This window comes from Psammomys obesus, unplaced genomic scaffold (assembly GCF_907164565.1).
Source record: "Psammomys obesus unplaced genomic scaffold, mPsaObe1.curated_primary_1811, whole genome shotgun sequence".
NCBI classification, from domain to species: Eukaryota; Metazoa; Chordata; class Mammalia; order Rodentia; family Muridae; genus Psammomys; species Psammomys obesus.
This window is the reverse complement of record NW_026596073.1, coordinates 33728229-33740972: the sequence shown is the minus strand read 5'-3', so window position 1 is coordinate 33740972 and position 12744 is coordinate 33728229. Positions and strand designations below refer to the sequence as shown.

The window sequence follows — 12744 nt, the reverse complement described above, 5'->3', positions numbered from 1 at the left end:
TGTGTGGCTCCTGTCCTCTTCAGGTCCTTTTAAACCCCCATTTTTCCATAAGACTCCCTGTGCTCTGTCCAAAGTTTGACCATGAGTCTCTGCATCTGCTTTGATATCCTGTTGGGTGGAGTCTTTTAGAGGACATCTGTAGTAGGCTCTAGTCCTGTCTCTTCTCTTCTACTGCTACCAGTGTCTATCCTGTTTTTCCTTCTGAATGAGAATTAAGCATCTTCCCTAGGGTCCTCCTTGTCATTTAGCTTCTTTAGAGCTGTAGATTTTAGTATGTTTATTCTATATAATATGGCTTATATCCACTTATAAGTGAGTATATACCATCTATATCTCTCTGTTTCTGGGATACCTCACTCAGAGTGATCTTTTCTATCCATTTGCCTGCAAATTTCATGATTTTGTTGTTTGTAGTAGCCTAGTAGTAGGCCATTGTATAAACATAAGACAGCATTTTTAATGAATAGTTCTAGTCAAACTGTATATATACATGTAGAAGAAAGACAATTGTTTCATGTTCATTACTCTGTACAGAACCTGATTCCAAATGGGTCAAGGACTTCAAAGTAAGATTAGATTTGCTGAACCTGATAAGAGAGAAAGTAGGGAATTGGCTTGGATTCACTGACATAGAGAAAGACTTTCTGAACAGAGCAATAACATCACAGGCATTGAAAACCTTCTGTACAGCACAGGACACCATCATTCAGGCAAAGTGGCAACCTACAGAATGGGAAAAGATCTTTACCCATTATGCATCTGATTTAGTATCTAGAATATGCAAAGAACTAAAAAACCTGAATGTCAAGAAAACCCTTTTTAAAAATGGAGCATAAAACTAAACAGATTTCTCAAAAGATTAAACAGAAATGGGTGAGAAATTGTTCGACCTCCTTAGTCATCAGGGAAGTGCAAGTTAAAACTGCTTTGAGACTTCATCTCACCCTAGTCAGAATGGCTACGATCAAGAAGACCAATGACAGGTCATGGAGGCAAGGATGGGCGAGGATGGAGAACATTCATCTCTGGTAGGAGTGCAAACTTGTACAGCCGCTATGGAAATCAGTGGGAGGTTTTTTGTTTGTTTTGTTTTGTTTTTTTGAAAGCTGGGAATTCATCTACCTCAAAACCTAACTATACCACTCTTGGGCATATACCCAAAGGATTCTACATCTTACTATAGAGAAACTTGCTCAGCTATATTCATTGCTACTCTTTTCATAATAGCCATAAATTAAGCATTCTAGATGAATGAAATTGTGATGCGTTTACACAGTGGAATATTAGGTCACCTACCGAGAAAAAAATGAAATAAAAATTTCAGACAAATGGATAATATTAGAAATGATTGAGGTAACCCAGACTCCACAAGACAAATATTTCATTCTTTCTTTTGTATGTGGATGCTAGCTTATAAGTTTCATGTATATGTGTTTCAACTCAAATAACCACAGAATTTACATAACTAGTAAACACTCAGGAGGGAGACTATCTTCAAAGAAGGGGAACTAGAATATAGTGTTATAAAGAGGTAAAGAGGAAACTAGAATAGGAAGCTAAAATAGGGAGGGCATGGGAGAGAAGAGTAAAAGAGGGAGTATGGAGAATGACAATGGACACTAAGGCCTTTTAAAGAGTCATATGAAAACCCACTACTGCAGAAGCTTCCTAAAATATACATATATGAAATGAATTGAAGTAGCATCAGAATACAGTGGGGGAAACAATGCCTTAACTAGACGTCTCCAGCCACCAAGTAAACATTTCAGTGCCAATAATGAGTTACATTTTGTTTGTGTTTGGCCGAAGAGGTCCCATATAATCCCCAGATGTTACAGGCTATTGCCAAAACTATTGGTTGCTCTCCACAACCTATGACAAGGCCTTCTTGTTGAAGACAAACTTATTTATTTCCAGGGGCAGCTTCACATCTGTAACAAAATAGGATTCTGAACTTGAGCTTGAGGCTTCACTGGGTAAGAGAACTTGAGCGGGACAGTTAAGAAGTGTTTTCAGTGGCCAACCAAAGACGGGTCCTACTGGAGACTCATTCCAATCCCTGACACTATCAATGTTGTTCTTCTGCCATGCTTACAGACAGGATCCTAGCATAACTCCTCTGAGAGGCTTCACCTAATTACTGATGGAAACAGATGCAGAGACCCACAGCTAAACATTAGACAAAGCTCCTAGAGTCACATGGAGGAGCTGGGGAATGATTGAGGGAGCCGGAGGGGTGAAGGACTCCACAAGAAGACCTACAGAATAAACTATCCTGGGCCATGGGGGCTCACAGAGACTGAACCACCAACCAAAGAGCTAGCATGGGCTGGTCGTAGGCCCCCTGCACATATGTAATAGATATGCAGCTTGGTCTTCATGTGGATCCCCCAACAACTTGAGCTGGGCCCTCTCTAACTCTGATGTCTCCCTTTGGATCCCCTTCCACTAACTGGGCTGCCTTGTCTGGCCTCAGTAGGAGAGGATACGCCTAGTTCTGCAGCAACTTAATGTGCCAGGGTGGGTTGGTACCATGGGGGATTTCCCCTTCTTGAAAAGAAGGCGAGGAGAGGATTGGAGGAAAAGGTGTGGGAGGCAGGGGGAACTGGGAGAAGAGGAGGGAGCTTCAATCAGGATGTAAAGTGAATAAATGAATAAAATCTGCAATTTTACAATTAACAAAAAAAAAAAAAAAAAAAGGATAGCTAAAACAATCCTGTACAATATTTTGGAGGTTGAAATCCCTGATTTCAAACTGTACTACAGAGCAAATGTAATAAAAACTGCATTGTATTGGCATAAAAATGCACTGGTTGATCAATGGAATAAAAATGAAGACTCAGAAATAAATCCACACACTTATGGACACTTGATTTCTAAAAAAGGAGTCATAACCATACAATAGAAAAAAGAAAGCATTTTCAACAAATGATGCTGGTCTAACTGGATGTCTTCATGTAGAAGAATGCAAACATCCATATTTATCACCCTACACAACTCAAGTCCAAGTGGATCAAAGACCTCAAAGACCTCAACATAAAATATACACTAAATCTAAAAAAAGGGGGGGACATAGCCTTGAACTCACTGGTACTGGAAATAACTTCCTGAACAGAACATCAACAGCTCAGGTACTAAGATCAACAATTAAATAAATGGGACCTCATGAAATCGAAAAGCTCTGCAAGGCAAAGGACATTAGTCACCAATAAACCAAATAACTCAATCTAGAACAAAGTAATCCGTTTCTTTCAGAATTTTTAGACCTGTAACTTTATAGTCAGTCAGTTGACAATGTGAGACGGGCACTGTTCTACATAAGGCTGTCTATCTGTGGATAGACTCTATAAGATGCAGCATATGTGTGTGTGTGTGTGTGTGTGTGTATGCATGTTGTATACCATATATGAGCATATTGTGTACATGTGCATGTTTTGGTCAGCAATTGCTCACGTTCCTGAATGCAAACAGATTCTTCAGATTGTTCTTTTTGTTTATTTTCTATGAATGTGAGTGCTTTTCCTGCCTTTATGTATGCACTACATGTGTGCAGTGCCTGCAGAGGCCAGAAAAGAGCATCATATCCCCTGGAACTGGAGTTACAAATGACTGTGGGCAACTCTGTGGGTGCTGAAAAGTCAGACATTCTCTGGAAGAGTAGCCAGTGCTTTAACTGTTGAGCCATGGCTCCATCCCCTCCACTTTAGATTCCTAGACAATCTCTCACGGAAGCTGGAAGTTGAGGTTCTGACTAGACTGATCCATCTCTCCAGAGCTAGTGTTCAGGTACACACCGCCATGCCTAACTTTTTACATGGTTCTGGAGATCCAAATTCAGGTTCTCATCACTTTATCAACCCCAAATCTCCCAAGCCTGAGTCCTCTTTCCAGAAGACCCAAGTTTGACTCTCAGTAGCCACTCAGTAGCTCATAACCATCTCTAACTCAAGTTCTAAGGGATACAATGCCCTTTTCTGGTGTCTGCTGATTGCACACATGTGGTAAACACACACACATAAAGGCAGGCAATGCACACATACACATAAAAATAATATGAATATATTTTAAAGACTATATGTAAGTAGATGGAGGGGATGTCTAAAGGATTAAACACCAACTATTAATAATAGTACTCTAGATAAAAATTTTCACTTTTTAATTTATCTTTCAAATGCAATTATCTTTTATATTGTAAGAAATGACTAAGAGATTTTGAGTTGAGGCTAAAAGGAAGACTCAGGAGGTAAAGGCACTTGCCTCCAAGTCTGATGATTTGAGTTCAATCCCTAGGACCCATATAGTAGAGGAATGACTTCCTTCCTCAGATTTTCTTCTGACCTCATATCCACACCCTCCCTCCATAAATAAAAATGGAGAATTTTTAAAAATACATTTTTATTTTGTGTGGAATGTGACCTGACTACATGTTTATGTTCAATAATGATACATAATAATGTATAAGTAAGTTCACTTATCAACAATGAATCAAATTGTCAGATCAGAAACTATAAGTTTCTAGAAAGCATAAAGTACATGTGATTATCCTGTTGACACAAGAAGAATTAGCAACTGAGAACCAGCTAGTATTATAGCAAAAGAAGACAGAAGGTACTGCTCTCACTAGGATCCTAGAAAACTTTTAGACAGAAAACACAAAACAGGAATCGACAATGGGCCACTATCAAAGCAAGCATCAGGAAACCAACTGCAAAGCAGTCAGTCCTTTCCTTTCCTTTATCTGAGAATGTGAAGCTGTAACATCTGTTCTCAACTAGTCAAAGCAAGGGCAGCGGGACAAACCAAAAATCTCATCAGTAAACGAGAAACTAATTGTAATAATTGTACCTCTCACAGGAAAATATTCCTTATTTTTGCAATGGCTGAGATCCAAAGTCAGCATGTCTGTTCTCTGCCAAGTTATAGGACAGAAGTCCAAATCTATGGAAACTTTCATTTAATTAAGAGTGTGGGCTGTACCTGACATTCAGCAAAGTGACTCCGGGGTGAGCAGGCTGCACTCAGAAGCCATGGCACAAAATCTATAATTTACTAATACTGTTAAGAACCACCAACGAAAATCCACAAGTAATTATGAAGGGACAATAAAAAAATCTATAGGTGTGTGAGTTTACTTCTGGGTCTTCTATGCGGTTCCATTGATCCTCCTTTCTGTTTCTATGCCAATACCATGCAGTTTTTATTACTACTGCTCTGTAGTACAGCTTGAGATCAGGGATGGAGATACCTCCAGATGATTTGTTGTTGTACAGGATCGTTTTGGAGATTCTGGGTTTTTTGTTTTTCCATATGAAGTTGAGAACTGTTCTTTCAAGGTCTGTAAAGAATTGTGTTGGTATTTTGATAGGAATTGCATTTAATCTGTAGATTGTTTTTGGCAGAATGGTCCTTTTCACTATGTTAATCCTACGGATCCATGAGCATAATAAACCCACACACCTATGGATACTTGATGTTTGACAAAGAAGCCATTCAATGAAAAAAAGATAGCATCTTCAACAAATAGTGCTGGTCCAACTGGATGTCTACATGCAGAAAAATATGCTGTGTCTGTTTCAGGGGCTAGGATGAAGCTCAGTGGTAGAGCACTTGCCTACTATACTTGAGGACCTGATTTGTATCTTTAGTCTCAAAATTTAAAAAAAAAAAAAATATCTATATATATATATATTTCTTTCTTTTTTAATTTTTCTTTTGGTTTTTTGAGACAGAGTTTCTCTAAGTTAAATAGCCCTGGCTATCATAGACTCACTTTGTAGTCCAGGCTGGCCTTGAACTCATGAAGTGCTGGGATTAGAGGCACATGTCCCCATGCCTGACTCCTTTATTTTATTTATTTTTTTCTTCCATGCCTGGCTATCCTCAAACACAGAGATCTGCCTGCTTCTGTTTCTCAGAGTGCTGGGATGAAAGGTTTTGCCCTGCGTTTCTTAAACTCAGCACTATTGATATTGGACTTGGTAATACTTTAGAACATGTGGGGCCCCTAGGGCACTGTGAATCATCAGCCTTACTCTTGACTTCGACTAGGCACAGAGCATCCTCCCAGTTACAAGAAAAAGTTTTTGCTGACCTGGGCACACATGGTCCTTTTTAAATCCTAGCTTCCTCCCTGTACCTCTGGTATCCAGGAGAGATAACCTTGTTTATAAGTCTTTAAAACCCCAGCATTCTCTTCTTCCCATAGTTCAGCCCATATTTGATTACCTTTCCTTATAGAGTTCACCTTCAACATCTGAGCAGCAGTTATTCTAAACTTTGGCGAGCTTTGTATTCTGCAGCAACTGTGTGTTTACATAGTCATAAGAAATAGTGGATCTCACCCATCCCTCACCCACTTCCCCCCAAACTACGCATCCCGTGAAACCACTGCAACTATCACAAGACAAGTTACACCCACATAAGCCTACAATTTTACTTAGTTTTCTCAATTTTACTTGTAATAAGTAGTTATTCAGCTGAAGTAACAACATTTTATAGTAAGCTGTGCACCAGTCAACAGTCAAAAAATGCAAAGTAGATTCCTCTGGCCCCGTTACAAGCATGTGATGCCTTTTTATGCACCATTTGCTTTTTGCTTCTTTTTACACTGATTCACTCTAACATGTGCCTTAAGAGCCTTAAAATAATGACATAACTTCAAAATTTGGAAATTTTTAAAACTAGTTTAAATTTAAATAACATTTCAATTTTTGTAAACTAGTCACACAGGAAAAATTAGTATTAGTTGAAAAGATCAAGTGAAAGCATTCTCAAATTATATTAAAAATAAATCTTAATAAAGAAATACAATTTACTTTTCACAAAAAGTAACCCAAGTTTCTTTAAAAGGCCTTAATTCCAATTTTATGACCTTTTAAAATCTACGTATATGACAAATAGAAAACTCATTAATTATATATTATATCCAAGGCATACATTGATTGGGTTTGTAAAGTTACCTTCAATGTCACTGGGGATGAACGATACCTCTCTTTCACTTCTACCCATGGTTCTGAGTCCAGGTCGGGCAAACTGGTAGACAAACCTCTAGATACCATTCAGAGGGTATTTCTTTCAGTATTTTTCTTTGGCTTCAGTGGACTTCCAGTTCTTGGAGATTTTAGGGTAGACTCTAAAATTTTAAAGTAGTTCTGCAATTAAAATACTGGTTCTTCTTACCCATAAATTGCATTTCATCTTTCCTTAATACAGATTTTTTTCCTGTACAAAATATAATTGATTTCAAAACCTTTCCATGATTTTTAAATATTAAAAAGGAAAGCCTCTAAATGAAGGAATATCACCAACATTTATACAGAATATCACATTTGTTACAGCTTCAAGAACATCAGTGAGTCATCAATTATGACAATCAATTTACTTGAGAATCAAACTGAATTCTCCAACCTGCACATTCAACTGTAGAATGTCAACTGCTATAAAGCCACAGGAAGTCTAAATACACACAATATTCAAGGCAAAATGATTTCCTGACCGACTGGCAGCCATTACTCCTACATCCGCAGTTCTTGCATGAAATGGCAGTGTACCCACTTCCTACACACTTCATGATGAACACTGCAAAATACATGCCACTACAGCAAAGCACCAGCAATAACACCTAACAGAACTGCAAGGGCCTCTCTAGGGGCTGGAGAAATGGCTCAGTGGGAAAGAGTACCTGTTCTTTTCAGGGCTAAGCATCTATGTGGCAGACCACAACTATCTATAACTCCAGTTTTAGGGCATCTGACTCCCTCTTCGGACCTCTACAGGGTCCAGGCACACACAAGGTAGACATGCATACATGCAGGCAAACATATACAAAACTAAAAATGAATAAATATTTTTTAAAAAGTAAAACCTTTCATTTTGCCTTTTCAGTTATTAATCAAAATAAAGGTAAACTCTATAGAACTCAAGTTGTTTTCTCTAAGTTGCTTTTCAGAAGTTTAAAACTTTAAGTTATAATTTCATCCAAGTTAAAAGATTACCTATTTTAAACCTTGAATATACACAAAATTCATTTTTACAAGTGTATGCTCTAAAATTCTAAATATCATTACTTTCAAAATTAGATGAAAAGGCCAAGTCAAAGCATTCTCAAAATTAGTTCACTGAAAACACCTCAACAGTGAATGTTGTATGCAGAAAGCTAAAAACGATGAACACTAAGTCTTTTACTTACTAAATTAAAGGCACAGAGCAAGAATGTGTGTAATGGGAGTTGCAAGATTTACTTCCATAAACATGCTAGAGTTGGATTTAGTGTCTTCCTCTTTGACACATGGATACACAACCATCAGATCACTGTTAAAGAGGTAAGTTGATAATAGAATAGAAAAGCCAACAGAACACCCCAGTCAATACAGTGGGCATGGGCTTGTAAGCATGTGGATCATGGCAGGCCTTTGGATTTGATGACCAGAACAAGAAAAACAATTGTTCAATAAAATAGGTTCTAGTTATAAGGAGTAAAGAACCTGAAATGAGGCTCGTTCTGAAATATGTTCAAGATAATTGTAAAGTGTATCTAAAAATGACCTGGTATGTTCTGTACCTGATAAGCAAATATTAGGTGTGTTATAATAATGTGGCTATATTAAATAAAATATCTATGAAACTATTACTGAAATTAAATGCTTTTGTTTACTTGCTGTTTTGTTTTTAGTCTCACAATGTAGCACTGTTTGCCTAGAATTTGCTGGGTGGACCTGCCTGGCCTGGAACTCACAAGCCATCAGCCTCCCTCTACGTCCTGGTGCTAGGAATAAAGATGTATGTCACTATGCCTGGCAAAAAATTTGTAGTTTAAGGCTATCCTTCCTGGGACACTGTTACTTCACAACTTTCTCTAAAAACAGCACATGTATCACCAATTCAAAGCATAAAACTAGTACAAATAAAATAAGGGATTATACTTTTTTCACACTGAGAGGAGTATACAAAAAAACAACTCCAAAGAACTGTTTTTCTAATACTCTGAAATATCTATAAAATGGTCAAAGAAGCGCTGTCTTGTTAACCATGTGGCTGGGGTGACTTAATTCCTTACACAGCCATCATTAAATTTAGCTGAACTACCATGTACAGTAAAGATCTAAATGTCAGAATAGCAACGAGAGCCATAGTACAAAAAAATAAAACTATAGTTTTTTTAATGTTTATTTTTATTTAAGGGTCAGGGATGGAACCTGTGTGTAGGTGCCTAAGGAGGCCAGAGGAAGGTGCTGGATCACCTGGAGCTGGAGTTATAAACTGTTCTACATGAGTTTTCTGGAAGAGCAACAAGTGGTCTTTTATTTATATAATTATTATCATTTATTACAATTTATTCAATTTGTATCCCGGCTGTGGCCCCCTCCCTCATCTCCTCCCAATCCCACCTTCCCTCCCTCTTCCCCCCCCTATGTCCCTCCCCTAGTCCACTGATAGGGGAGGTCCTCCCTAGCCAATCAGGTCTCATCAGGACTGGTTGCATTGTCTTCCTCTGTGGCCTGGCAAGGCTGCACCCCCAGGGGGAGGTCATCGGAGAGCAGGCCACTGAGTTAATGCCAGAGAGTCCCTGCTCCCCTGACTAGGGACCCCACTTGGAGACTGAGTCTATGGGCTACATCTGAGCCAGGCTTTTAGGTCCTCTCCATGCACTGTCCTTGGTGAGCTCGTCTACCTGGATGTCTACATATAGAAAAATGCATATAGATCCATATTTATCACCCTGCACAAAACTAAAGTCTAAATGGATCAAAGACCTCAATATAAAACCAGACACACTAAACCTGTTAGAAGAAAAAGTGGGGAAGAACCTTGACCTCATTGACACAGGAGACAACTTCCTGAACAGAACACCAACAGCACAGGCTCTAAGATCAACAATCAATAAATGGGACCTCATGAACTGAAATCTTCTGTAAAGCAAAGGACACTGCTGTCAGAACAAAACGGCAGCAAGTGGTCTTCACAGCCAAAGCCACCTTTTCCAGGCCCAGTAGTTACTGTTTTAATGCACAAGTTTAGCCTTCTTATACTCAGCTAACAATTTATTATATGATCATCTCTTATGGTCTTCTAAGTTTGAATTATGGGTTTACCATGAGTTGTTCCATTATACTAAAAATTTATGTGCAATGTTGGAATTTACAGGGAATGTTAAAATATTTGTCGAAGAAAAAAATTAGCACTATTGGAATGAAACTTTGAAGTTGCTCACTTTGTACTTAAACTTACACAAATATTTGTTTTTTTTTCTTCTAGACTCCTAATTTCTTTTATAACAAACATTTCAAATTAATTATTTTTCATAAACTAAAATCAACAGTTTAAGGATAATTTGGAATTTCTGACATTAATTTATGTAGGTAAAAATTTAGTAGACATAATACCTTGGTTACAATTTGTGAGAAGATGGACGATTCACTTTTTCTGACTTTCTGTTAAGTGAAAAATGTCAGCCTGGCTCTCCAAAGATAAATGTCTCTTTGATCTGGTGTGGCTTCTCCTTCACTGTGGGTTGACTATAGTTCTGGGTAATGAGGATTTCTTTAGGCACTTCTACATATAGCTTTTAAAGAAAGTCCCACAGCCTCTTCAGTAAGCATTAGGCCCTCTCACACATCATGAGCTGACAGTACACCACACCCACACAGCAAACCCTGCATTCCAGAAGTCATCTTACCAGTCTCAAAATCAACCTTTTGTGGTGATTAAGATCTTCTGCTCAGTGACAATGCCAACCCATGTTATACAATTCAACCTCCAAAGAGGAAAAAGTAGATATTTAAATTTCTGTGATGAAAAGGATCAATTATGTTAAAAATATTTTACCATACAAGTGGCACAGAAAATATAATCAAGTTATTAAGATACTCTAGATAAAAGCTTCAATCCTCTTCTTCACCTATAGTTACATAAGGCTGTCTATACTTCCTACCTCATTTCTTCTCCGACATATAGTGACATAGTAGTAATCCAAGCAATCTACAAGTAGACTAACAAGGCCAGAATATGAAGATTCAAATGAAATAGAGGTGGACACATTTACTCCTATGAACTAATATGAATAAGGATGATTCTATCAGCATCCCATATATTTATTTCTTCATTTTATCATCTACTCGCCTTTTATATAATACAAAGAATCTTGCATTAATGTGACATTTATTTACACTGACTTATCTGTATGCATCTGAACATATGTTGAAAAGGTAAAATGTACAAAACTTTGATTTTATTCTTGCAATTTTATTAATAATGCATAAATGCTTATTGGAAAGTCATCTCCAGCTTGACTGACCTATCTCTCAGCTAACTTATAGAAAAAATATTTCCATATTACCCAACGCTCCCAATTAATTGTTCATAAGCTGGCTAAAAATATCTTGAACCCCAACTTTATTTGCAGAAAAAAATACTTTCTATTTTATCCAACATTCCCAACTAATTGCTCATAAACTGGTTAAAAAGGATCCCAAGAGGCAGGTGTTAGTGGGACACACCTTTAATCCCAGCATTTAGGAGGGGGAGGCAGGTGGATCTCTGTGAGTTCAAGGCCATCCTGGTCAAAAGAGTGAGTTCCAGGACAGCCAGAGTTATACAGAGAAACCCTGTCTTGAAAAACCAAAACCAAATCAAACCAAAAACAACAAAACTGTTCACAGTCTTTCATTCAATCTTTAGGAATAGAAACCTAAATTTCACTTCTTTAAAAACATACCCTAGCTGAGTGGTGGTGGTGTACACTTTTGATCCCAGCACTTGGGAGGCAGAGGCAGGTGGATCTCTGTGAGTTTGAGGCCAGCCTGGTCTACAGAGTGAGTTCCAGGGCAGTCCGGGCTACACAGAGAAACCTTGTTTTTTTCAGAGAAGTAAAATTACAGGTACAAAACATCTGCAGAAAGATAAAACTATAGGGCACAAAACATTTGAAACTTTCAGGTTGTACAGAAACTAGTTCTTTGTGACTTAAAGAGTAACAAAATCTACATATTGTTTTCAATTATAATTAAAACACCTTTACTATAGAATTTAGGTCATATGGAATTTAAAAGGAATAAAACCAAAGGAAATATTTTGGTTTCAAATAAAAACATCTGAAATTATCCATTACTGTTTCCTGACAGGCAGTATATTAGCTATCTTTCTTGTCACTGTAACAAAACACTTGACAAGAAACAACTTAAGGGAAGAAAGATTTATTTTGGCTCACAGTTTGAGGGGTAGAGTCCATGTTGCAAGGAAGGCATGGTGATAGAACATGAAGTGGCTGGTCACACTGCATCTGCAGTCAGGAAGCACAGAGAGATGAGTGCTGGTGCTCAGGCTAAGCACCCAGCCCACGGTTAGGATGGGTCTTCCCTCTTCAGTTAAACCTCTCTGGAAATGCCTCCACGGACAAATCCAGTCAAGTGGACAATAAAGGTTAATCATCCAAGTAACTACACTCCTCATCAACTTGAATCTCAAATACTCACTGTTAAACCATTACATTATCATCTCTGACTCCCGTAGGCTCATAAAGCAAAATGAATTCAGTCTGATTTCAAAAGATGCTATAGTCTTCAACTGTCCTAACATGTTCAAAACTCTATGAGGTGGAAGGCAAACTGTGCGTTTCTATGATTTCAGAAAATAAGTTATATACTCTCAATTTACAATGGCACAGAGTAAACACCCCTATTGCAACAGAGCAAGATGAGGTACAGCAAGGGAAGATCCGGCCAACACAAGTCCTAAAACCAGCAGGGC

At 38.0% G+C, this 12744-nt stretch overlaps 1 protein-coding gene across 1 annotated transcript in view; it reads right to left on the bottom strand.

Annotated features, from left to right (window-relative positions):
- The window catches only part of Larp1b (La ribonucleoprotein 1B), a 107441-nt gene that overhangs the window by 58866 nt on the left and 35831 nt on the right, over positions 1 to 12744 (bottom strand). The window contains 1 exon segment of the mRNA XM_055625932.1: positions 6960 to 7132. Within this exon segment, the coding sequence (XP_055481907.1) occupies positions 6960 to 7132 (173 nt within the window).